We start from the raw sequence: 26,556 nt of genomic DNA on the forward strand, positions 1-26,556 counted from the left end.
TGGCCCCTCCACGAGGGAAAGAAGAAGTGCTCTGCTCTCATGGGGCATTTCAGCCTCAGAAACCCTATGGAACAATTCTACTCTGCACGTTAGGGCCACTCTGAGTTGGAATCGATTCAACTGCAGTGGACCTGTTGGTGAAAATAGTTCATGGGCTTGGCTGCCAATTGCAAGGCTGGAGACTCGAGTACAGCCAGAGGCACCGTGGAAGAAAGAGCTGTCAATCTACTCCTCAAAACAGGCAGGCGTGAGAACCCCATGCAGAGTACACTTCACCGACAACCAGGTCACCAGGAGTCAGGATCAGCTCTCGGGAGCCTGGGTGGCCTACTCTTCAAGGCACTCCTGTCCCCAGTTGACTGTTTGCACTGTCCCCGTCCCACCCCCACCCGTGACGAGTCTTTGTTTGTTCACCGTAGTGGCCAAGCACCTGGCACAGTGCAAATGTGTACAGACGGGGCTGATGCCTTGTCTGCTCCAGGCTTCAGTAATCCCTCTGTAGCCAGCGGCCACTTTCTCTGAGTGTTTTCAGCGGTCCAGCCAGGGGTTTAACTTGGGGGACTTGTAAATGTGAGTTCCCCAGGATGGCAGAGACAGCCTCCACCTTCGTCAGGGCCCACTTCCCCCTGTCCTGGCACACCGGGAGGCCAAAAGGCAGAACTGGCTACACATCTAGCACCAACCAGTCCTTGCAAGTGGAAACCAAAGCACAGCTCAGCGGAACGCCAAGGCTGGCCTAGCAGGCACTGGCAAACTCCTTTCTTCTCGGTCCCAAAGCAATCTTCTGGGCAGGTCTGGAGAGCCAGTGCCCCACCTTCCCACCGGCCAGTGAATACCAGGCGCCCTGCAGAGCCTCTCCCAGGGTGAGCAGCCTCTGTCCCACTGCTCCCTCGGCAGGCTCAGGGCCAGTGCGAAGCCTATTTTCCCGTGTTCAGACCCAGCCACACCTCTCGCTTATCCTTGGGGCATGTGAGCCGAGTTGAGAGGCCAACACCACCTGCTCCTCCTCCTCCTTCAGAAAGAACTGAACCGCAAGCCTGGTGCAAAAGACACTGGGAGCTCGGCGCACGGGGTGGGGGTCCCTGGCTCTCTGCAGCAGGGGGAGAGGCACCTGCCTGGCCAGGGCTGCCGATGGCTTGGTGACCAGGACATGATGGGTGCACATGGAGGCTCCAGGTGCCCCGGGAGCCCTGCAGGCAATGAATGGCCTGCCAAGTGCTCACCGGGAGAGAAGGCTGGGTGACATCTTGCAGAGACAGCGTATCTAGTCACCTGTCTGCATCATTCCTCAGCCTTCCCTGCAGGTAAGGGGGAAGAGGCAGGGGCAAGACACAGAAGTGACGGTGCTCACCTGCACACCGCATCTCCCATCTCAGTGACCTGGTACTGCCATAACAGAAATACAGGGCCAGTGGCTTCAGAGTTAGGGAGCTTATTCCTCCCAGGCCAGGAGGTCAAATGCCCCAGGCAGGGTCTGGGCCGTGCAGTCCCTCCTGGTCCATGCTTGATGTGCTCAGTTCCTAGGCCTGCAGGTGTCCCCTCTCTCCTGTGAATGCCTGCGTGCCCCTCTGTGGAAGCGGCTCTTTTGATACCATGGGAGTGTCTCCTAGGACCTGTGCTTTGGGGGCTGATTAGCCTGTCCCCAACAACAAACAGGGGTTCCCCACCAAGGGAACATCTGCCAACATTTTAGGGTGCCCCCGCTGGGGAGGGTGACTGACAGCTAACACTCCCAGAGGGCATGGGGCAGTCCTTCATAATAGAGCATGACCTGGTCACAATGCCAACAAGGCTGAAGACCAGGCTCCACAGCGGTGAAGGCGCTCAATGTGGTGAGAAATGAAACTATGGGGCTCACAGCCCCGCCCAGATGCGCCACAGGGTATGAGCACGAGGGAGGGGAGGCGGGAGGCTGTGGAAGGTCACTCCCTGCCAACCCAGAAGGTCCCAGCTACAAGGGAACCCAGTGCCGCCACCTTCCCTTCCTACCCTCTGTCCACCTGCTGGGACCAGCTGGGCGGCAGCTGGTTCTTCCCTGTACATCTCAAGAGATCCACAGACAAATTGGATTCGTCCCTCAACAGCGTGCCGAAGCCAGCGCAAACCAAACCCACTGCCGGCGAGTCCATTCTGACAGACAGTGACAGCTGTGTGTGTACCCGCGTGCGTGTGTGCACGCATCTGCAGTGGGGTTTTCAAGACTGAGCATCCATCTTTAGCAACACCTCCTGCCTCATCTCCCTCCTCGCCACTGCTGGTGTATCACACACGCATAAGTGCTTCTTGCTCATGGCTCATCTTCCTTCCTATCAGCCTTTTGTGGTCAATGGCAGGTTGTCCAACTCGGGGAAGTCCATCTGACTCTGGCCTGAGTCCTTTCCAAGTATGCCAGTGCACTAGAGGAGGGGACCCAGGAACTGAATCGGAATCACCTGTAACATGTTGGGGTTTTTTTATGGGGAAATGCTACCTGTAGGAACAAGGAGAGGGAGGGCGGAACTGCTGGAGTGTGTGAGCGAGCAGCCCAGGCGTGGGGGCTACAGGGCCCTTCCTCTGGTGTTGAAATGCCAGCTGAGCCTGCTTTTGACCCCTTGGTGTGGCTGTGGCTGAATGGGGCGCTGAGCGCCTGGGTGGCAGAGGAGAATGGCCCAGGCAGGTTTCCCGGACCGCCTCCTCTACAGAAGCAGGAGTCAGGGCTTCCTCCCGTGAAGCTGCTGGGTGGGTCTGAAGCACCAACCTTTCACATCACAGCTAAGGGCTTCACCATTGAGCTACAAGAGCTGGGAGGTTCAGGAATGACAGAAGTCATACCTGTCCTGAGCCTAAGTCTCTGTTGGACACTGAGCCAGCCCTTCCCCAAGCAGATGGCCTGTCTGCTGCACCGCCAATGGGGCTACGCTCTGCTGGCTTTCGGGGCCCTGCTGCCTAGAGTCGTTTCTGACTCAGTGACCCCATAGAGGCCATGGGTGAGCTATCCCTTAGGGTGTCTGAGATGCCACAGCTTTCTGGGAGCAGACAGCTCCATCTCTCTCCTTTGCAGCAACTGTGGGGTTTGAACCACGGACCTTGTGATTGGCAGCCCAACGCTGAACTCCCAGGACCACCAGGGCTCCTGTGCACCTGCCCGGGGGATGCAGTCAGTTCCCCTGCCTTCTTCCACAATGTGCGTATGTTCCTGGGCCGACCACATTGTTGTAAAACTGCTCAGTCCTGAAGGGATGGGATTCAGGGAGCAAGGAGACCGAGGCTAGAGAGCAGGGTGAAGATTCACATGCAGGCATAGTGTGTACCCCGCTGGCTTGAGCTGGCAGGGAGGCAAAGAATCAAAGACAAGGGCAATGAGGGGTCACCCCCCCTTGCATCCCTGGGCAGCATCTGGTCCACACACTTGAATGCCCTCGGGCCTAGGTTTGGGCCCCCAAATCCAATCCTTTCTTGGAGCCTAGATGAGCAGGCCAAGAGGTAGCGGAATCACACACAGCGTGGGCTGCCCAGCACCTCGAGGACATGCATGTCTGTTCGCATCCCTGAGTTTTAGTGGATGCTAGGTATGTTTATAATGCAAACACTGGGACCAATTTGAAATTAGTGTACCCCAACAAAATGGGGGACGTGAGCTATTGTCACTAGAATCAAAGGCACCCCAACATGAGCCAGAAGGCTCAGCCCCCACCTTAGGGCTGCTCCTCACCTGGGCCCACCACTCCCCAATCATCCAGTGATTCCAGAGAGGACCAGGAGGCCCCACTTCTCAGAAGCTACACCGCCCAGTGGCAGGCCAGCCTGCACAGGACCTGGAGCGGGAGTGAGGAGGGGGCTTCCTGCCCTCCCTCCTCCCATCTTTAATCCAAACAGATGTCCACACCGGCTGTGCTGCCCTCAAAGAGCACTTCAACCAGGCAGCCGCCTGGGTGCAGGTGGGTCCAGGCCCAGGGAGAGCTTAAAAGCCTAGTAAACGTTATTACAATGTTTTCTTTGGAACCTGGATCCATAAACCTCCATTCCTTGTGTCTTGGGTGGTCTAGCTGCCCCTAAGTGGGGCGGATACGACACCATTCTGGGAAACCACTGTACCCTCACTCATCTAACAGCCCCTTGGGCCCCAGGCATAGGGAGCCCCTGTCTCACCCGCAGCTGCCAGAGGCCAGCACCGGTGATGCCACTCCTGTGCTCAAGCACCTTCCATAGCTCCCCATGACCACGGCAGACTTTAACGAACTAGCCTCTCACCACCCACTGCAGCCAGCGCCCAAATTGGGTCACTTGATAGGCATAACCTGGGTCCCAGCACCATCAAGTCAATGCCAATGCATTTGGGGAGGGCAAAATTCAAAGCCTACCACATGCCACTGTATGGCTCCCACCACGCACTCCTGCATGCTTCCTCTGACTGTGCAGACGCCCCTTACAGCCCCCAGGGGAAAGCCTCTCTCGTCCCGTGGCCCCCAGCAAGTGCAGGGCTAGCAGACTTTGGACCTGTTGGCAGTTGAGACCAGTCCCTGGAGAAGGACAACACGTTTGCTCAAGTAGAGGGACAGCAAGAGAGGAGGACCCAAGGCAAGGTGAACTGCATGCAGGCTCCAACACAGGGACCACGGTGAGGTGGGCACAGGGCCGGGCGGCATTTCCTGGTTTCCCACGTGGTTGCTAGGACTTGAACCGGACCCACCAGCTCCTAACAATGGTGGGGGAGGGAGGCTGGGGGCTGGGGCTGGGCCACTGGAAGGCTTCAACTTGCCCAGCCTCCTCTGAACTCATCAATGCCCACTGCCACCAAGCCCTCCCCAAGAAGGGGACCTGCCAGGTGTCTAAAACAATGCCACCAAGTCAATCCTGACTCAAGGGGGCCCTGCAATGTCAGCGTGGAACTGGGTTCCCTCCAGGGGGTTTCAGTGGCTGATGATTCGGGTAAGGATGGCCAGGTCTTTCTTCCACAGCACTTCTGGATGGATTCGAATGGCCAGCCTTTCTGTTGCCCACCAAGGGCTTCACCACTGGCACCACCCATGGGTGCCCAGAACATGCTCTCTCCCAGAGCTGACCCCCTGGACCCAGCTGAGAGCGTCCTTGGAGAATGTGAGTCCCAGCAGGGCACCACAATCCCCAGCACTGAACAATTTTCCTGTACCTCCTCGCTCTACCCCCCAGGAGCATAGCCCATCCCTCCCATGATCCTAAGGGCTCCGTAAATGCTCTTCTGTTAGATTTGGGCTGTGTCCCTGTGGGGGGAGGGGAAACCCTGGCCCTCACCCCCAGGGGCTCAGCAGTTTATTAGATGGGAACCACCCAGGCTGGGTGATCACAGTAACAGGCTTGTTGGGAAACAATGTTGCCTTTCAGAGGGTTTTCGGCCTGGGACAGCGGATTTATACATTGGCCTGGTGAGCAGGCACAGAAGCCCAGGCTGCAAGACTAAGGCCCTTGTTCTAAGTGGGCCTGGTTTAGTAGGATCCTGATAAGATAAACACAGATAATGGCTCCTAGGAGCGTCCATATGAATGTCTGCATTTACACAGGCTGGGGCTGAGGGTGGGGTGGGCTGGAGGGACTGCCTTTCCCATCAAAGGGAGCCGAACAAGCCACTTTCTGGGTCTCTTTCCAGAAAGGAAGCTGAATAGCATTGGAAGCAGTTGGGCTGACACAGCTCGCGAAAGAACGGGCTGGCTCCGTGACTCCCGGAATGGCTTCTGGAACTTTCTCTGCCGTGTGACAGAGAGGCGGGGGTCACCAGGGTCGAGGGGGTTGGTGGTAGTGGGCTGATGGGGCTCCCTGCCTCCCATTGTTCGTGCCAGTTGGCAGAGGTCTCTAACGCGAAGCAAGAGGGCAGTTGGCTGAGTGCTTAGGGAAACAGGCGGTGGGCGTTTCTAGCACAAAGGGGCTTCTGTGGGGAAAGCCGCGGATCTTCCATTCGTTCCCACCAGCTTTAGGAAGCCCCCTCCTTAAAGAAAAAAAAAGGATTCTTCTTTTCTCATTTGTGGATCACTTTCCATCGTGGAACTAGATGATCCCCTGTTTGGCTGCAAGACAATGGCTTACAATCCGACTCGTGGTCGCTCCACGGGAAGCTATTTCTGTGCAGGCACCACGTCGTGTCCTACCAGTGCCACTTGCCATCAAGGCCACCCCGGTCATGCAGTCCCACACTGCTCCAGGAGGTTTTCAATGGCTGATTCTTTTGGGGGTGGAGGAGGGGTTTGGGGGAAGTGTGAGGCTTTTTTCTGAGGCACATCTGGGAGCCCCTGAACCTCCGCGCCAGCCTTCCAGTTAGCAGCCGAGCCCACTGACCTCGGTGCTGGGACAACAGTGCTGAGCAGGTGCCGTCCCCATCGACCGGGCACTGCCCCCACAGCTCACAGTGCCCCCACCCCAGCAGGCACATGCGGCCAGGCTTTCTCGACAATGAAGAGACACATCGGGAGAGTCGTTGGGCACAGGCCGGAATCGCTCTGGCCTTTGCCGGGACACAGACATCTCCTTTGGCTGGCTTTCTGGGAATGGATCCAGCCCGCGGCTGCTAAGACTATGGACACAACCTGGCTGGAGGGAGAGGGGCCAGGAGCAGGTCTCACATGTGTGCTGGGGCTTGGATCCCGAAGAACACAGCAGCGACGGCCTACGCTTTGGTTCATGAATAATGGTGCCAACCAACTCTCCACGAAGATGGAAGAGCAATTCCTGGTTGGCTTCAAGCCACCCTTTCCCTGAGCAGCATACACTGAGAACACCTTCCACCGTTAACCCAAGGCTTCGAGGTCTGAGTCCCCACAGAGGTACCTCAAGAAAGGCCTGGTGATCTCATCCCCCTATCTCAGTCATTGAAAACCCCTTGCCAGGCATGCCTGCTGGGATCCACAAGGGGGTGGGGAGGAAAGAAAGGGGGTGATGTGACTCTCAGGCAGAGGGTGGCAGGTGTGCCAGGTGGGGAGTCGGCTACTGGCTATTGTCAGCGACAAAAACCCGTGAGGTGTGAACTACACTGCTCTGCACGTGACTCGTCTTGGCCCAGGGGTTCCGGCTTGGACATGCTGGCATCGTGTGATTCACCTGGACAGGTGCAACCGGCCTGGAGTTCCAGATTCATCTTGACTGCTGGGGTCCGGGAACACCGGCTCTCAGCTGCCCACTCTTTGGGAGGTTGGCTTCCGAATCTTGGTGTGGTAGGCACCCAGTCTGGTGTCAATTTAAGGATATAAGAAATATGGACTAATATAGAACTTATGGACTTGATCTGGACTGGGCTGGGATGTTTTCTCTAAGTGCAATTGCTTTTGTATATAAACCACTTTCTAACATGTGTTATACACGTGTATATCCATGGATCCGTTTCTCTAGTCTACCCAGACTCACGCATTACAGTACCCTGGAAGTGGGGGCCTAGAGAAACAAATCATAAAGATGGAGAACGGATGTTTTGTTTGACCTCTCCCTCATGGTAGTGTTTCTTCGGCTAGCCAGAAGTCAGATATATCCTTGCAGTTTACTGAGTTGTGTTTTGGAAACAATGTGGGAAGGTTGTAGTCTTTGGTTAGTCCTGTGTGAAATAATAAAAATGAATGTTGTTAATGCATATTTTGAGCTCAGAGGTAGAAATCTCCATCTGACTGTCTCAGAAACCATGCTGCTTAAGGAAAATGGGTGACAGAAGGTCCAACTGGCTGACCAAAAGCATGGATCTGTTTTGATGCCTTCAGAGACCTAATCCCATATGTTTGTATAAATAGAATAGCTTAGATAAGGATTTAGATAAGTTAAGTAAGGATTGAACTTGACTGTTTTAAGAATTTAGTTTAGTATCTGATTCTATGTTGTTTATACTAATTTCTTATGCTTATTGTAGACATAAGGATGTAGAGAAATGATTTTGGGAAGTATAAAACTAGAGAGCTTGTAAGACCATTAGCCTCAAGTCATCAATTTGATCTTTAGATGGGTTTAGGCCATGCCCCAAAGAAGTCTCTGAGAAGATAAGCCCCACCCAGTGCTTTGGAGTACTCTGGACATTTGCATTCCCAGAGATTAAGATTAATGGATAAAAAGGAACTCTTTGGATTTGAAGTTTGAACTCTAGTGGATTTTGTCAAAAGCTGGAAAAATTTGGAACCATGAAAAAAACTCCTCTCTGGGGCTGAACATTAAAGGGAGCCTGTGAGCAGGCTGAAAAGCTTGCTAGGTGACCACCTGGATCCACTTGTTGAGTGGAAGTGGGAGAAATGAAGCAATAAAGATACGGGTTGAGTTTAGCCACTGACACCCATGGACTTGATTTATAGGAAAAAGAGAAGACTGGTCTAAAGTTCATGACCTACCCCCAAAGGGGCTAGGGTTTGAGAATTTGTGATGGGGCCATGGTCTAAGGCAAGGTGACCAATGGACACCCTGGTGAGGCTAAGAGAGGCAGCCTACAATGAATTGACCAGAACCCGACCAGATGAAGAGATTTTGGAGCCTGTGAACTGGTGCATATTGCTGTTGCCTTTATGGATGGCCTGTTCTGATTTGACTTTGCTTATGGATGCGGATTTCACAAGGTTCCAACTGGAATGAAGATCTTCACGTTGAAGAGTCTGGTTGTCTCCTGAGAGCACTGGGTTGATGTAAGTGGGCAGTATAGAAATTGGATACCCAATATGGGGAGGATACAGGAATGAAGTGGTTGGCTTACAAACTTTCATAGTTGGGGGAATATATTCATAGGATTATAGGACTAAGGGATAGGTGCTACTTAACTGCAATTGTTAGGCATAGTTAGGCATAGATATTGTTGTTTTGTTCACTTATAAAATATTATGTTTAAATGAGGGTGGTACATATTGAATTGTGTGCATTTTAGTTTTATCCTGTTAAGTACTTGCATGATTTTATTATTGTTTGAAAATTATACATAGCTAAAAAGCTATGTGAAAGTATTAAATTGACAAGGGGTGGTCTGTGGTAGTCACCTAATCTGGTGTCAATTTAAGGATTAAGAGGTGGAGTCTAGGGTGTCAATCTGGAGATAGCCAATGAGGCTTCTGTGGGCATGGCCTTCCCCCTGAGAATTGTGGGAAATCTGGCACTTCCTTCTTGGAGGTGGAAGACACCTCTCTCTACTCCCTGGGAGACATTGCAGAAGACAAGCCACATGGATGCAATCAGACCTCGGACGCCAGAGAAGCCACAGAGAGACCCCTGCCAGCACTGAGATGTTTCCAATGACACTGGATCCAAAGACTTTCTACCCACTGGCCTGTGATCTTCTGCATTCGGCATCAATACATGTGTTTTGTGAGTCTGAAGAGGACTTTCTAGATTGGGCTAGATCAGAAATATGGGCTAATATCGGACTTATGGACTTGATCTGGACTGGGCTGTTTTATCCATGTTTAATTGCTCTTGTATATAAACCTCTTTCTTATACATATGTTATACACCTATGTGTATCCGTGCATTTGTTTCTCTAGTCTACCCAGACTAACACACTCGGTTTTGTTGGCGTCCGTCCGACACCTCACAATCAGTCCTCAGGAAGCTCAGACTCTTCACACAGAGGTGCAGAAGTTGGGTGCCCCCAGCCGGAGGAGGTGGGAAACTCTGCCCCCACTGGAGGTGGGGAGTGGGGGAGAGGCATCAGGAGGTGAGTCAGGCTTGAGTCCAATTCTCAAACTTAAAGTGACGACTTCACACCCTCTGAAAAAACAAAAAACTCACCCCCAGCAAGTCAATATAGACTCTCGGCACCCCCACAGGGCAGGTAGAACTGCCCCTATGTGTTTCCAGGGCAACAACTCTTTACAGGAATAGAAAGCCCAGTCTTTCTCTCACAGTGCAGCTGCTGGTCCTGAACTGCTGACGTGCTCCCCACTGTGCCACCAGGGCTCCTCCCACCCTCCAGTGGCTAGGAAAGGTGATCAGGAGGAGAGGGGAACTGTAAGTGAGGTGATGACAGCACACGACGGGTCATGTCATACTAGCGCTTCGGTGGACCCAGTGTTCTGCATCCTGGGCTCTTTCTGGGGAGTTCGACCACCCAGATGAGGGGCTGGACTCCAATTTTCGGGGCAGGTTTCAGGTAAGCACAGGGTGGGGTGGGAGCCCGAGGTTCCTTTGCATCTTGGGAGCCCGGAGTCATTGCTCTCTGTCTTTCGAGAAGGATCGCAGCTGCTTGTGAATGGGGCAAGTTCAAAGGGAGACACTGCGGCAAGCGCCTGACTACTGATTTCTGTAACAGCAAACAACAGGCTTATCTGACGGTCTCTTCCGACTACACCTCTGTCAGCTGTCAGGCTGGACCGTCCCTGGCCCCAGAGGAGGGGCAGATTCCAACAATGCAGAGTGGAGGAACCACTAGGACAAGGGAGGGGGTGGGGTTGCCACACAGATGCGTGTGGCCCCATTAGGGTACCAGTAGCCTATTGTTGCTGTGGTTGTTAGGTGCCTTCGAGTCGGTTCCGACCCATAGCAACCCAATGTACAACAGAGCATCACACCGCCCGGTCCTCACCACTGTTCCTATATTAGAGCCAATGGTTGCAGCCACTGTGCCCGTCCATCTCATTGCGGGTCTTCCTCTTTGTCACTGCCCCTCTACATGGCCGAGCATGATATCCTTCCCTGGCAAACGGTCTCTCCTGATGACATATTCAAAGTACCTGCGACCAAGTCCCGCCATCCTTGCCTCTAAGACGCACGCTGCCTGCACTTCTTCCAAGACTGATGGGCTTGTTCTTTTGGCAGTCTGTGGTACTGCCCAATACTCCTCACCAGCGCCATCATCTACATTCTTCTTTGGTCTTTCTTAGTCATTGCCCAACGCTCACCTGCATACGAGGTGATTAGAAATACCTTGTCCTGGGTCAGATGCACCCCAATCCTCAAAGTAACAGCCTGGCTTTCCAACACCCTAAAGAGGTCTTGTGCAAGACATGGACCCAACTCAAGGTGTCCTTTGAGTTCTTGACTGCTGCTGCCATGGGCAGTCTGAGGGGCCCAGCATCCAAGCACGGACACCAGGATATGGCGAAGGGACTCAAAAGCCTCCATCCCCCTCCAGTGGCGTGGGAACTTGGGAAGAATGGACCACACTTTGCAGTTCTCATCCAGATGTTTGGCATTAGGAGGGCTTGTGTGTGTGCATTACCCACAATGCCTTGCAGGAGTTTAAAAGACCTGGAATTTTGCCTGAAGAAGGGCGTTGGGCCAGGGGTGGGGTTGGGGTGGGGGGAACCGGGCCAAACCTCTGAGGCTACAGCAAGGGTTGGGAGCAGCCAGTCTCTGTAGGGAAAGGGGGTTTGGAGGGGAAGCTAGAGAAGAAGGCGTCATTTGAAGGTAGAAGAGAGCGACTCCAGTTGACTCCATTCAGATGCATGGTGGCCCCTTGTGGCTGGGAGGACTGTACTCCATAGGATCTTCCAGGGCTGAGTTTTCTGCAGTAGATTAACAGGTAACCACCCAGGACTCCTGTTCCCAGAGGCAGTAAGGCAGTTTAATGAACACAACTCCTTGGGGCAATTGAGGTGGCCCGTGGTGCCCCAGTGAAGCTCTGCGGAAGCAAGACCTGGTGATCTGTGCCCATAAAGTTTCCAAGAAAAACCCCAAAGTTTGCTGCTGTCGGGTCAACAGAGCAGAACTGTTTCTGAGACATCTCTCTCTCTCTCCTGCAGAATGGCTGCTGGGTTCGAACCACCAATCTTGTGATTAATAGTCTGGCACCTACAATCATGGGCCGGGATACCACGCTGGTGGGTAGCTATGGATTAGGGGGGTCCAGGGCCCCATCTCTCATGTCCCGGGCAGGGCTTCCTGCATCTCCCAAGTATTCGTATCCACAGCAAAGATCTCAGCTCAGGCCAGTGCCCAGAGGATTTCGGAATGGAGACCACTCTAACAGACAGCACTGGTGGCACTGTTGGGTCTGAGGTAGGCTGCTAATGGAGAGTCAGTGGTTCAAATCCACCAGCTGCTCTTTGGAAGAAAGATGAGACTGTTTGCTCCCACAGAAGTGTGTAGCCTCAGACGGTGCCTAGAAGGTCAGGTCCCTGCGAGTCGGAAGGGGCTCGGTGGCAGTAGGCGGCTGGTTGGGTCTGGACCACTGAGTGTGGCAGATGTCATGTGGCAGGCGCTTGTTCTCCTGATTGCGTTCTCTCACCTCCCTCGCCCACTTCCCTGAAACCATCTGCTCTAGACATGCTGGGACGCCTGAGTCCCCAAGGTTTGCCTGGACCTGGACAACTTCCTATTTTAGGAGGGGAGGAGGGAGGAGGATGAGGGAAGGGAAAGGAAGCCAATTCCCTTGTGGAGAACACAGAAGGCATGCAGTGACAGGGCCACCACCACCACTGGGGCTCCCTGGAGGGAAATCCCAGCAAGATTCCTCCTGGAATGTCTGCCTCCAGTGGGGAGGGGGGAGACTGCACCCAATCTGCTATGTTCTGAAAGTGCTGGATTCCCAGAGAACATACTGGGGGGCTGGGGTGGGGAGAGAGAAGAGAGATAGAGCGCCAGGGGTCCGCAGCCTACAGGGCAGGGGCAGAGCAGATGCCCAGTGCCTCCTGGAAAACAGATATCAAGAAGGCAGGGTCTCGGTGTGTTCCTGCCTGCATGCCAGGCAGTTTTATACCTCCTGGAGCTGCAATGAGTCTCTGGAGGACAGAGGGAGGGAGGGAGGGCGAGCTCAGGGTTGGGGGCTGGGGGCAGATTAGCCGTTCTCAGCTCTGGTCACAGCTGCTCATCACCCTCTTTCCAAGAGGCAGTTGTAACCCACAATTCTATGCCCCACCCCCCATTCCAGAGCACTTCCAGATTTTAGGGGTTTGGTAGAACTGCGCCCCCATTCTTTGTGCTCCTTACTGCCACCACCACAGCCATGACAATGACAACTATGCCACACGTGGGCGGATCAGAGGCCGGACAAAGCAAATGCACTGCCTTGCGCTTGATGCTGACTCACAACAGCCCTGCACGACAGAGTGGAACCGCCTCTGTGGGCTTCTGAGACTGTCGATCTTACAGGCACAGGGAGCTCGTCTTCCTCCCACAGGGCAGCTGGTGGCTTTGAACTGCTGACCTTATGCCTAGCAGCCGAATGCATAACCAAAACGCCCCCAGGGCTCCTGGGGCAGCTTAAAGAATAGAGTCCAGGAAGCGACAAGTCTGAATTACGGGTTCAGCTGGGGTGGGTGGGGGAGGGATCCTTCCTGTACAAGAGGGGGGTTGGCGCGCTCCAGAAGGTTCCTGAGGTGGGGGGCGGGGTATGCCATTACAGTTTCATTCCATTTTCCCCCGCGGGCTTTCTGGGGGGCCCTGGTTACAAAGGTCCCATGCCCACATAAAAGGTCCCATGCCCACATTAAGACTCGGCCCCTGCCTCGAAGCCTAGGATGCTAACACATGGGGGCACGCACAGTGCTTTGAGCAAATACACAGGGGCCGCTTTGCAACATGCACCAACACATTGTTGTTGTTATTGCCCGGGGAGTGCCGCTGGGTAAGCACAGGGCGGCTAACCGCACAAGGGCACGATCTGCTCACTGGGCGGCAGTGCAGAGCACATGCGCACGGGAGCCGCGGGCTCGGAGACCCAGATGTGATCACATGACGGCGAGGAGACGGGCTGGGATGGGTTCCCGGATGCGGCACCTCCCACGCAGCCGCAGAGCTTCCAGACGAAGACTAGGAAGAAAGGCCTGGCAATCTGCTCCCCACCCCGACACACACACACACACACACGCACACACACACTCGCGCACACACACACTCGCGCACACACACACACTCACACACACACTCTCTCACTCTCTCTCCAAATGTCGGATTGTGAGGGCAGAGTGGCGCCGGGCTGGGGGCAGGGGTCACTGTGAGCTGGGGCCCGACTGAAGAAAGGCCTGGCCATCTATTGGCTTTTGAAGACTCCCAACCAAACTCCAGATTCCCTGCCAGCGAGTGGATTCTGACTCGGTAGGTGGTGGGTCCAGTCCAGCCATGGGTGCCTCTGAGAGAACGGACTGGACGGCACCTAACGACAATGACGAGGGAAGGCCGGGCTCGGGGCTCTTGGGGGTCACATGCCAAAGAGGACGGCGTCTCGTGGCTTTCCACTCAGGACCTGCCTCTGTACCTGTTGGGTCACTGTCCGAGAAAGCAGGCAGGCAGGCAGGCCCTCGTGGTCTTTGGGCACTTTCCGTCCCCCCTCATTTCCTCTTGTCCTCATGATCAGGGGCCCTGCAGCGTGTTGGGCAGCCAACCACCAGGTAAGCCGTTTGAACCCCGCAGCCGCTCTGAGGGACAATGGTGAGGCCTTCTGCACCCCTAACGATCAGGAGGCTCAGAAACCCACCAGCGCCGCCGTGGGTCGGAGTCATCTCTGTGCCAGTGAGCATTTTGAGAGAGTGTCTTCACAGGAAGTTCCGGGGTGGGGGGATGGCTAAAGCACCTGATCACTAACCTAGAGGCTGCAGAACCTACTCTGCCAGCCGCCCCTGTAAAGATGGCAGCCTCGGGAATGCTCCAGGGCAGGTCTCCCCAGAGTTCCCGGTGGTGACAACATGGAACATGTTGGGCTGCTGACCGCATGGTTGGTGGGTCTAGTCCACCCATGGGTGCCTCTGGAGAAAGCCCTGGCCATCTATCCGCTTTTGAAGACTCCAAACCGAACTCCAAATTCCCTGCCAGCCAGTGGATTGACTCACAGTGACCCCATAGGGCAGGGTGAAACTGTCCCCTGTGTGTTTCCAAGAGTGTCACCTTAAGGGAGTAGTAGAAAGCCTCACCTGTCTCACGAAGAGCGGCTGCCTGTTTTGAACAGCTGACCTTGCAGGTCACAGCCCAACTCATCCGCTACCCCAGGAAGCGCAGTCCAGTCTGATACACGTGGGAGGTGCTGCAAGGTGGCTTCATCTGGACGGTAAGTGGGATCTTTGGTTTTAGCATTGCCCCAGGTGGAATGCAAGGTGAAGAATGATCTTTCCATCCAGGCCTGCAGCGTCCCCCACGTGGCTTCACTGGCCTGTCCTGATCACTTCAACCCTGCTTCCCTCGACTCAGAAAACATGCATGGCCTAACCTGCTGCAGGCTGGTGTGAGGCTGTGCGCAAGCAGGCAGGCTGCCCTTCCACCCGCCCAGTCCTGGACAGAACTGCACCTGCCCAGCCCCCTGAGAGAAATGGCTTCTCTGAGCGAATGACAGCAAGAAGGGAAATGCGTCTTTCCAGAGAGCGAGTGAGCAAGCAGGAGCGATGACTGAGGCCCCAAGGAATGCGGTGGCTGAAACTTTTGCTGTTGTTTGTTTTCTGGCTCATTCGGTCTCTATGACGGAGCCCAGGGCCGGGCTCCCGGTGACAAAGGCCCCTTTCTTAGGGAAGTTTCACAGCGGCCACGCGGGGGGACAGCCCTGATTCTCAAGCAGGCTAGCAAGCAGGCAGGGAGCAGACTGTCCAAGCTAGACGGAGAGAGACTCCCAGCTAAAGGCGGAACCCCAAACCCTAAACTCGATCCTGAACCCTACCCAACGCACTCCCTCTTAGGGCACCCCAACCCCCTCAGGGCAGGCAGATGGCACCTACCCTGGAAGGCTTGTTTCACCACAGGCTCCTGCAAAGCTGCTGCTAGGCTCAAAACACAGGTCTTTGGATTTGCCTTGGACTGCTTTAACCTCTGTACCACCAGGGCTCACCACCCCACCCCTGGAAAAGAAACCAAACTCACTGCCCCGTCAATTCCAACTCACAGCCCACTCATAGGACAGGGTAGAACTGCTCCTGGTGGTCTCCGAGACGGTAACTCATTATGGGAGCAAACAGCCTCATCTTTCTCCCAAGGAGCGGCTGGTGGTTTTGAACCACTGACCTGGAGGTTAGCAGCCCAATGTGTAACCACCACACCACCAGGGCTTTCTAAAAGCCATGAAATGGAATGGGAAAATAGAGGGCTCTGGAATCACCTTAGGTCCCAGGCTGCTGACTTGAACACACAGAAATGCATCCCTTCGCCTTCCTGGAGGCAGGTAGTTCACATTAGGGTGTCAGGCATGCTGGCCCAGCTGGGGGATCTGAGGGGGACCAATCCACACCACTTTCCTAGCTTCTGGTGGTTCCCAGGTCCCCTGGCTTGCAGTTACTGCCATCATCACCTGGCTCTCAATCCTCCACCTGTCTCCATGTTCTCCTTTTATAAGACACCCCTTGCACTGGGAGTCCCTGAGCAGTTCAGAGGGCGCATGCGTTCAATTCGCCTGCTCACCACGGGGTTTGAGTCCACTCAGAAGATCCCGGGGAAGGCCATCTACTGACCATCTACTTCTGGAAAGTCCCCCGGGGCACAGTGTCCCTGTGGCACACACAGGCTTGGTCTCTGGTGCTGCCGTAGCAGGGAGACGGCAGGTGCCTGGTGTTAGCACACGGATCTGGAGGCTGCAGGTGCGGATTCAGGATGCCAGCTCTCGGGCAGGGTTTTCTCGCCGAAGGCTCTGGGGAAGGCCGTGGTCTCCTTTCAGCAGTAAAAGGAGGGCTTGGTATTCCTTGGAGAGCTGTGTGTCTTGGCATCAATCTGGGCCCAGGAGTTTCTCAGCACAGGGTCTAAAGGAAGAGCTACCCTCCCAGCTCTTCTTTCCCGGCTGGTGGGTTCAAACCGCTGACCTTGTGGTTACCAGCCCAATAAATAACTCACTACACCACCAAGGCTCCTATGCACTGTTGGCTCAAAAACCTCAAACTCACTGCCGCTGAGTCCGCACTGACTCAGTGACCCTGCAGGACAGCGTAGAAGGGCCCCTGTGAGTTTCTGAGACTGTCACTCTGTATGGGAGTAGAAGCCTCATTTTTCCCAGTAGCTTTCCAACTGCTAGCCTGGTGGTTAGCAGCCCAGTGTGTAACCCAGGGCCCGGGTGAATTCAGACTCAGTGAATTCACATGGGCCTCAGTTCACACTGCACCCCTGCCCTGGTGCAGAGCAGGACTAGGTCTCCTGGGCCTTGTCCCCACGCCGGCGGGTGGCAGTGTGAACTAAGTGACATATAACCACAGCAGTCCCTACTTGGAGCGCTGGTAGTGTCATGGTTACACATTGGGTGTGTGGGAGGACACGCAGCCACGACGCACGCGCAATCCAGCCGTGAGTGCGTCCCAATGACCGACATCCTGCAAGCCCTGCCCACCCTCCTTTGCCCAGTCTCCTGGTCCACACAGAGTCCCTGCTCCTCAGCTTCCAGACTGGCCTGCTGAATGCCACCGTCACTGGTCCCAGGGAGACTTTCTCGGCCGGTCCAGTGCAGGGCTGGAGCCAGGCTTTCTGCCCTGCCTAAGGAACTCGGCCGCCTTCAGTCATCTCCCAGCCAGAGATTGTTTTGAGGTGAAGCCCACCCCAAATTGAGCAGCCCTGCCTTAACCAGTGAGCAGGAGAAAGGAGTGGACAGGGGGAGGTGGGGGACAGAGGAGGGTGAGAAATGTGTGTCTTCCTGTGCCTGGGAAAGCCACCCAGACACCCACTGCTCCCTGCCCCTCCCCACAGGACCGTCCTGGTGCCAAGACATCTGAGCCTGTCACCAGAGACACAGGGGGGCTGGAGGAGGAAGGGCCCCGGCATAAGCAGTCCCTTGTGCTGCTAACTTGGGAAAGCAGTGGCCAGGCAGCCAGAGACGGGAGGGCAGTGTCTTCCTTCTTGTTCTCAGAGGGCCACCCGGGTGGTTAGAGGGGAAATGCCTAGAGTCCTCTGGGGGATGGAGTGGACGTGGACAAGAGAGGAGGGGCTCCCAGCAGCTGGAGGGGGCTGCCATCATGAGCAGGATCCCAGCTCACACCACCGGGCCTGGGTCCCCGGAAGAAGGCAGAGGGCATCCCTGGATCATGGCCAGTGGGCTTGCAGAGACCCATGGGGTCCTAGGGGCAGGGGGTCCTTAATGCAGTACAGAGACAGAGCTGAACAACACCCCCCTACCCCGCCCCTGGTATTTGTCACAGAAGGATCGTAGATGTGTGGTTTTGTGCCCAAGGCCAAGGGGACTGTGGGTTTCCAAGACTAACTCTTGATGGGAGTAGAAACTTATCTTTCTCCCACAGAGCAGCTGGTGGTTTTGAACTGCTGGCTTTGGCGCTAGCAGCCAACGGGCAGCCACTGCACCACCAGGGCTCCGCGTGGCACTGGGAATGCTGGGTTTTTCCCAGACCGAAGGTCTGAAGGCAGTGGCAAGCTGTGCAAGTCTTCCCACCGCCTGTCCTCACGCTGCTTCTATGCAGCCACACTGGCCTCTTTCCTACCAGGTTCCACCCTCTGTCAGCTGCTCCCAGGCAGGTGGGTGGTCTCAGAAACCCCATTCCGGCTCACAGTGACCACAGGACAGGGGAGAACTGCCCTGTGTGGCTGTCCGAGATAGGAACTCTTTACGGGAGTAGAAAGCCACTTTTTCTCCCTCGGGGAGGCTGGTGGTTTTGAACTGTGGACCTTGTGAACAGCCCAATGTGTGACCGCCATGGCAGAAGGTTCTGAGAAACCCAGAAGGGAGACCATCTCGTCAGACCACATCCAGCCCTCGGATTTCAGTCCATTTCTCCAGTTGTACAGGAGCCCTGCCAACACAGCGGCTAAGCACTCGGCTGTTCGCCCCAAGCCTGCAGCTCCGGGACCCCAGGGCAGCCCTCCTTTTCCCTCGAGTGTCAGTACTGCCAGTTGGAATCCACTCGACAAAGGCAGGACAGGGACCCCAAGGTGCTTTTTCTCTGAGAGATGGAGGTACCGGGTGGCTGCAACCAGGGACTCCGGCTAAATGGCGGTGAGCGCAGGGCCCGGGAAGGGGGGGGTGTTTCCTGTAGTCCGCAGGGTCACTCTGATCCGAGCCGACTTGAGAGCCCCGAACAAGAACCGTTTGCAGGATAGACATGGCGTTTTATAAGCGTTTTCTATCACCCCATGATCCATTTTATATAAAACACACTGCGGTAGTTACATAATCCGGTGTCAATTCAGGACTTGAGAGGATTAAGAGTGAAGGGGTGGAGTCTAGTCTGTCAATTGGATGATAGCCAATGAGGCCTCTTGGTGGGCATGGCCTTCTCCCGAGGATTCTGGGAAATCCGATATTTTCCTACTGGGAGGCAGGAGATTCTGGCTCTCGGCTCACTCCCTGCGAGACACTACTGACAAGGCTGATTTCCTGCCAGGCATCCCTGAGGAGAAGCCACATGGACCTACCCTGATGCAGTCCTGGATGCTGGAGAAGCCACGTGGAGACCCTGCCAGCACTGAGATGCTTACAACACCACTGGATCCAAAGACTTTCTACCCACTGGCCTGTGATTGTCCTGCATTCGGCGTCATTGCATGTGTTTTGTGAGTCTGAAGAGGGCTTTATAGATTGGTATCAGATATGGGCTAGTATCGGACTATGGACTTGAACTGGACTGGGCTAGGAGGTTTTCTCAATGTTCAATTCCTCTTGTATATGAAACTCTTTCTTATACATATGCGTGTTTATGAACTTGTTTCTCTAGTTTACCCAGACTAACACATGCATGGCTTTACATAAATTCGTGGCTTTTATATTTCAAATACATGATCTGTTTTCTACAAAACAGTACGTTAATAATGTTTTATATGAAGATGTGGGCCTCAGCTTTTGTAGGCCCAACTGGATAAGCACCCACAGGCTGATGTGGACATCCAACCTCTCTTTTGGGGGGCATCGCCTAGCATGCTGTGCTGCCTCAGGACCACATGGTGGCGCAGGCTGCCAGCTGCTGCCTGCCTGCTCCAACTCTCAAACTTGGTTTTCTCCTCCTAGTTCAAGGCAGGGCATCTGCCTGTGGGCGAGTTGGAGTTGGGGAGAAACTTATAAGAGAAGGATCCGTCTGTAGGCTGCCCCTCTATTCCGAGCCAGGCAGCTGGATAAAGTAAAGAGGAGGGCCAGTCTGCCTAACATAAGATGAAGAGAGCAGTGTGCACAAAAGTTAAAAATCCAAACTCACCGCCATCCAGCCGGTGCGACCCTATAGAACAGGCTAAAACTGCCCCTGTGGATTTCTGAGACTATAGCCTCACCTTTGTCCTGAGAAGCAGCTGGTGGTTTCAAACTGCCGACCTTGCAGATCGCAAGCCAATGCTTAACGACCACACCACCAGGGCTCCAGCCATACAGGGAGACCAGCTGAAGAATGTACTTCCAACTCAGCCTCTTGCCCTCTATGTCTGGCAGGCATGCCTCTCTCTGGTCCCAGCCTTGGGCCTCGAAGTCCCTGCTCAGACAATGTAATGTAGCCCTGATGGCACACCACTCTTTCTTAAGGAGGCCTCAGGCCCAAGGGGCTGGCTCAGGGGGCTCAGCAGGCCTAGCCCCCCTCACTGAGGGCGCGGAGGCACTCGGCCGTGCTTGCTCTGTGGTGAGAAGCCCATGTACTCTTGGTCCCCAGTCACAGCTCTGCACCTGGAGGGAGGGGTTCAGTGGGCAGGAGTCTCGGGGTCCAGAGGACATCTCTGCTCCTCCCCTTCTTCGTGGCGGGGTATCTCCCCCTCCCTGTGAGAGGGCTCAGGGTTCATCACAGAGCCAGCAGGATGGCAAAGTGGGCTCATCCCACGTTGGAGGTCCACGTTTTTAGCCTCACAGGGAACCCAGTGAGCAGTCCTACAGAAGCACACCACCCGCTCAGCAACCCCCCACCTCTCCTCCCCAGACCCAGCTGGCTGCCCTGATAACAGCTACAAAGAGCATGGTAGCAAAGCCTTGCCTGTCTTCCCCTGCCCCACTGGGGAGCCGCTTCTCCCTGAGAAATCAGCTTCTCCTCCAGGCACCTGCCTAGCCTCCTGCCAGGGCCCGCCCGCCCTTCCTTCCTCCCTCCCTCCCTACCTCCCTCCCTCCCTTCCTTCCTTCCATCCTTCCTTCCACAGTGAAACCAGGTTCCCGCTTCCAGGGAGGCTGCACTCCAGGGGCTGCTGAGCTGATGCTGGGGTCCCGCGAGGGTCACCAGAAAACTGGGCGCCCCAGGGTTTCTCCAGTGGGCGTTTGCTGAGGGGTCACTAGAAGCTGAGGTCATCAAACCTCCCATAAAGGGCAGTGAGGCCCAATCCAGCAGGCCGAGGGAGAGGGGAAGAGACCGAAAAGGGAAGGGGAGAGGAGGGGAGGGGAGAAGAGAACAGGGTGGTGGGAAGGGAGGGGAAAGGAGGGGTCTGCAAAGGAAGCCCCAGTCTGGGACACTTGGCGCTGGCCCCAGGACATCTAGGGGAATCTATCTCAAGAGCAGCTCTGTAGGTGTGTGGCTAGAAGCTAAAAACTGATGAAAGCATTCATATAATTCTGCCCTCTAAACCCCTGCCCCCACACCCACCACAGGGAATGCTTGTCCTCTCTGACTCCTCATCATTTCGTGGGCAAGAGTGTTCTCAGAGGTTTCTGGAACGAAAAGCAGGGGGACTGCCTGTACAGGCAGACACAGCCACACAATCCACCTTAGGCACACAGGCATACTCATCCAGGGGCACCAAGAATGTCCCCACGGTGTGACCACAGCCCTAGCAAGCCACCGTCTCCAACAACTGGGGCCTATTGTGATGGGTGGGACGCCAGGCCAAAGGACACTTCTGACATGTCTGGTTCTTTGATCTCTGGGAGGCAAACATGTACTTTAAAATTGAGGCGCCCTGCTGGTGTAGTGGGTTATGCATTGGGCTGTTAACCCTAAGGTCTGCAGTTTGAAACCACCCACCACTCTGAGGGAGAAAGACGAGACTTCCTGCTCCTGTCCAGTTACAGTCTTGGAAGCCCACAGGGGCAGTTCTACCTGGTGGCAGTAAGAAGATGATCAGGTTCCAAAGGAGCCCTGGTGGTGTAGGGAAGCTAACCTCGTGGTTCAGGCCCGTCAGATGCTCTGAGGGGGGGAAGCTTGGACCGTCTGCTCTGGTACAGATTGCACCCTGAGAAGCCCTGTACAGGGTCGCTATGAGTTGGAAGTGATCGGCTGTCAGGGTGGCTGGCTTAGAGCAGGCGGTTTTTCCTGTGCCACATCCTGTTTCCCTAGGGCTGCTTGGGGCAATCCCAAGAAACCTGGTCAGTCGAACCTTGAGAATTTGCTCGTGGGCTGTCTGTCCATGTCAGCCCCGGGCGCCTGCAGCTCACCTCCAGCACCACCCACAGCCCGTCCCAAGATGCTTGCTGTACCTGTCGGTTAGGGCGTGGTCGTGGATGACAAACTTTCCAACAGGTGCTTGGTCAAAAAAACAGAAATCAAGAGGCACCAGACAAAACAAGATGCCCGTCTGTGCGTCCTCAGCCTTGCTGTGTTGACTTATGCTGGGAGCCTGTTCCCTCATGGTAAATGCAGGGCAGTGTCTTCGGGGCCGTGATGCTGCAGAAAGAACCATGGGTCCAGCTCTCCACCGACAGAGGGTCTATAGAATCTCTTTGGAGTACAGTGGGAAGGGTTCGCATGGGACCATGTCAGAAGGAAGGAAACCCTGTGGCTGCTGAACTCCAGGCTGTCCTTTGTGGATTGAGGGTTTCTTGGCTCGGAGGGGGAGGGAAAGAGGGGGTACAGCATCTCTTCTGAGTGGATGTACAGGCATAGGACCAGGAGGTGGACCAGAAGCTGGGAAACGCTAAGAGTGATGCAGTAACAGCTTCTGAACACCAGGTGGCGGCAAAAAGTCACAAATAATAAGGGGGGGAGGGGGACGCTGGTTGCCTTGGATTTGAGGTGTACCGAGGACATCTGTCTCTTGGGATTTCCAAGGCTGTGGCCTTTGGGAAGCAAATCGCCAGGCCTGTCTTCCGAGATGCCTCTGGGAAGGTTCGAAACACCAACCAGGGGCTCCTAACCGACCTTTGTTCCTGGTCAGCGAGAAACTGCGTAGGTGGGCACTGGAGGGAGTGCTTCTGGGAATGTTTACTTTTTAAAACGTGCTCTTGCTTCTAAGGAGCCCTGGTGGTAGGGTGGTCACATGTTGGGCTGCTAACTGCAGAGTCAGCCGTTTGAAGCCACCAGCCACCCCTTCCGGGGAAAGAGCAGGCGTTCTACTCCGGTAAAGCATTCCGTCTGGGAAACCCAGGGGCAGTTCTACCCTGCCCTATAAGGCTGCTGTGAGTCAGAATCGACTCTGGCCATGATGAAGGTCAATTAAGAGCGCTCCCTGCTTGAAGATGCATTATAAAGAGAGCGCAGAAAAAGAGGTCGGCACGAAGGTGGTCGGTGTCTACTTTCCATGGTGAACCTGGCCTGGGGGTTGACAGTCAGGGCCCACACAGCTGATAGTGAAAGCATTTGGCTCAGGGGCCCTAAGATGTCAGAGGTAATTAGCATGCACTGCCCCCTGGTGGGGCCCTGGATAAACGTCCATCTGAAGAAACCAGCCTCACTCCCCCAAATCAAACACCAGAGTCCACCCACTTGGGATAAATGCGCCCCCTATAATGGTATAGAAATCCACGTGACCTCAAACACCCCATCTCCCCCCTGATTTCAGCATGCCTTCCAGCAGTTCGAGCCCACCGATGTCTCTTTGGGCAAAAGATGAGGCGGTCCACTCCACGAAGGATTTGCCACTTCAGAACTCGATGATGATTCTTTTCTGCTTTGGATTTTGCAGTTGAGACAATGTGCTTGAGGGGTGTGCGTCGGGGGTGTATCGTCTCACCACATTTGTTCAATGTGCAGCTCAGCAGAGAAGCTCGATGGTCGGACGAAGAATGCGGCATCAGGATGGAGGAAGGCTCATCAACAATCTGCAGCGTGCAGATGGAACAACCTTGCTCGCTGAGAGGGAGGAGGATTGGAAGCACTTGCTGATGAAGAGCAAGGATTGCCACCTCCAGTGTGGATGACAACGAGATGTACCTCACCAAGGCACCAATAGGTGACATCATGATAAACAGAAAAGAGTGAATTGTCAAGGATTTCGTCCATTTAGGTCCACGATCGGTGCTCAAAGAAACAGCCATCAGGAGATCAAGCGACACATCCCATTCGTCCATCTGCTGCAACACTCTTTAGAGTATTGAAAAGCAAGAATGTTACTCTGAGGACCAAGATGCACCCGACCCAAGCCATGGGCTTTTCAGTGGCCTTTATATGCATGTGAAAGTTGGACCGCAATGAAGGAAGACTGAAAAAGAACTAATGCGATTGCCTCGTGGTCCTGGCCAAGAATACCGAGTACCATGGACTGCCAAAAGAACAAACAGGTCTGCCCCGGGAGAAGGACAGCCAGAACGTTCCTTAGAGGATAAAGACTGTAAGCCTTCATCTCACATACTTGACACACGTTGTCCGGAGAGAGCAGTTCCTGGAGAAGGACATCAGGCTTGGAAAATAGAGGGCCAGCAAAAAGAGGGCAGACGGCCCTTTACAAGATGGATGGACACGGTGGCTGCAACCTTGGGCCAACATCAGAACCACTGGGGGGACGATGCCGGGCCGCCGGGCAGCATTTTGTTTGGTTGTACACTGGGTCCCTGTGAATTGGAGCCAGCTCGATGACACCTACCAACAATAGGGTGAGCAGCCCACCAATAAATTATGTGTGTGTGTGTGTGTGTGTGCTGTTGATCTTGAATTAGCTCGCCCTGAGGTCAGAGAATGGGGTCTGAGTGGCATTTCCTCAAGGCATTTCTTTTCCTTTTCGGATGTCCTCCGTGGTAGAGTTCACAGTCCATTTCGGGGACTGTGTTAGTCTGGGTGGACTAGAGAAACAAGTCCATGGACACGCATGTGTGTATAAGAAAGAGGTTCACATTCAAGAACAATTGAATATCAGAAAGCATCCCAGCCCAGTCCAGATCAAGTCCATATGTCTAATATTAGCCCATATGTCCAATACCAATCAATAAAGTCCTCTTCTGACTCACGAAACACATGCAATAACACCGAATGCAGGAAGATCACAGGCCAGTGGGTGCAAAGCCTTGTGGATCCAGTGGTGGTAGCATCATCTCAGTGCTGGCAGGGGTCTCCCCTTGGCCCCTCCAGTTCCCAGGGCACGGGGTCTATCAGCATAGCCCCATATGTCTTTTCGGTAGAGCGTCTCTCAGGGAATTAGTTGAAGAGACTGTCTCATGCCTCCAAGGAGGACATCCAGCAATTCCCAGAATCCTCAGGGAAAGGCCATGCCCTCATTGGCTATAACCCAATTGACAGGCTAGACTCCACCCCTTCACTCTTAATCCTCTCAAGTCCCAAACTGACACCAGATGATGTAACTCCCACAGGGACCTGCACACAAGCGCCAGAGAGCAGGCCCCTTGTTCAGTCACCAGGTGGGGATGCAGTCTGTACGTGGCCTTTGTGCCCATTATGTATATTTGAAGAAATCTGTTCCACCTGGTAGTGTGAGAAAGGGGCACTCTGTACCCCCACCCTCTGCTCCCCAGACTCGCCAAGCCTCTGTTTTCATCCGTTTCTCCAGTGCTAACACTCCAGTGCTAACACTCCTTTCCACCCTCCCATGCGTGCAAGCTGCTAGCTCCACACACACGGGGGACCAAGGTGCCAGCCCTGGGAACCATCTCCTCTCATTGACCAGGGGCCTTCAGTCTGGAGTCCACCTTCTCCCATTCAAACTCGGGAATGCTAGCCCCGCTCCTGAGCACTTGGCTGCCGTCTCCATTCCCTTGTTTGCCATTCGAGGACCGGTCGGGCCGGCCACGGTGCTACTGTTTGCTAACCCCTGGGGCCCCTGGTGGTGTAGCAGTTACACATGGGCCCGTGATCCCCGGGGTTCATCAGTTTGAAACCACCCAATGCTCCTCGGGGGAAGAGCGGGGAGCTTTCTACTCTTGGAAACTCATGGGCCAGTTCTACCCTGTTCTATAGGGTTGCTGAGTCAGCATTGACTCGATGGCAGTGAGTTTTTTGTGTGGATGTTTTTCGTTACTAACCACACAGAATTGGGATTTTCACAGTCAAACCAGAGGGTGACGGAATCACCCCACCTGGGTGTTGCACCCCTTCCCCACAGCATCAGACGCATATTGCCATTTGTTTGTTCGTTCGTCCATCCCTTCATGTATTCTCCCTGCTTTCCCCCTCCCTCCCTTTCTCTCTCCTTCCCTCCCTCCCTCCCTCCCTCCCTCCCTCCCTCCCTCCCAAGCACAGACGGTGCTCTCTGGGGCGCACTAGCTACTTAGTTACTTAGTTCCTCTTTTCCTGCACTAGGATCCCTGGTGGCACAGTGGTTAAGCACTCCCTGCTAACCTAGAGGCACGTGACTCTAACCTAGAGGCGCGTGACTCACAGCCGCTAGCTGGCCCGCAGAAGAGAGCTGCCATGGCGATTGGTTTCTGTACCGATGGCCGCCTGGGAAACCCTGCCGGGCCAGTTCTCCTCTGTCCCCAAGGGTCTCCGGGGTTGAACTAGACTGGACGCCACAGCTTTGCTGCCCCCCCCCCCCTTGGCATCTTGTCCGTAGACCCTGCAGGTTGTGAACAGTGGACTCAGCAGTGTGTATCTGAGACAGACTCTTTCCTCGGTGAAGGGCAGCCGCAGGGCCAGCTGCCTGCTTTGGTACTAAACTCTGATGGGAAGGTGGTCAGGCGGATCTCTGTGTGTGTGTGCGTGTGTGTTTCTGGCCACTTTTGCGCCACCAAAACAGAGCTCAGGGCCAAGCAGATGG

General features: G+C 54.8%; 1 protein-coding gene across 5 annotated transcripts in view; it reads right to left on the reverse strand.

The window, feature by feature from the left end:
- The window catches only part of SLC39A11 (solute carrier family 39 member 11), a 282,444-nt gene that overhangs the window by 12,718 nt on the left and 243,170 nt on the right, over window positions 1-26,556 (reverse strand). For 2 of the 5 annotated variants that reach the window (XM_075562153.1, XM_075562158.1), the window contains exon 8: window positions 23,300-23,933. The exons of the other annotated variants lie outside the window; for them this stretch is intronic. In XM_075562153.1, coding sequence (XP_075418268.1) covers window positions 23,315-23,933 — 619 coding nt within the window. In that variant the 3' untranslated portion in view covers window positions 23,300-23,314. Of the gene's footprint in view, window positions 1-23,299; window positions 23,934-26,556 lie in introns of those variants that run through there. 5 annotated transcript variants of the gene reach the window in all.

This window comes from Tenrec ecaudatus, chromosome 10, assembly GCF_050624435.1.
Source record: "Tenrec ecaudatus isolate mTenEca1 chromosome 10, mTenEca1.hap1, whole genome shotgun sequence".
Classification (NCBI taxonomy): Eukaryota; Metazoa; Chordata; class Mammalia; order Afrosoricida; family Tenrecidae; genus Tenrec; species Tenrec ecaudatus.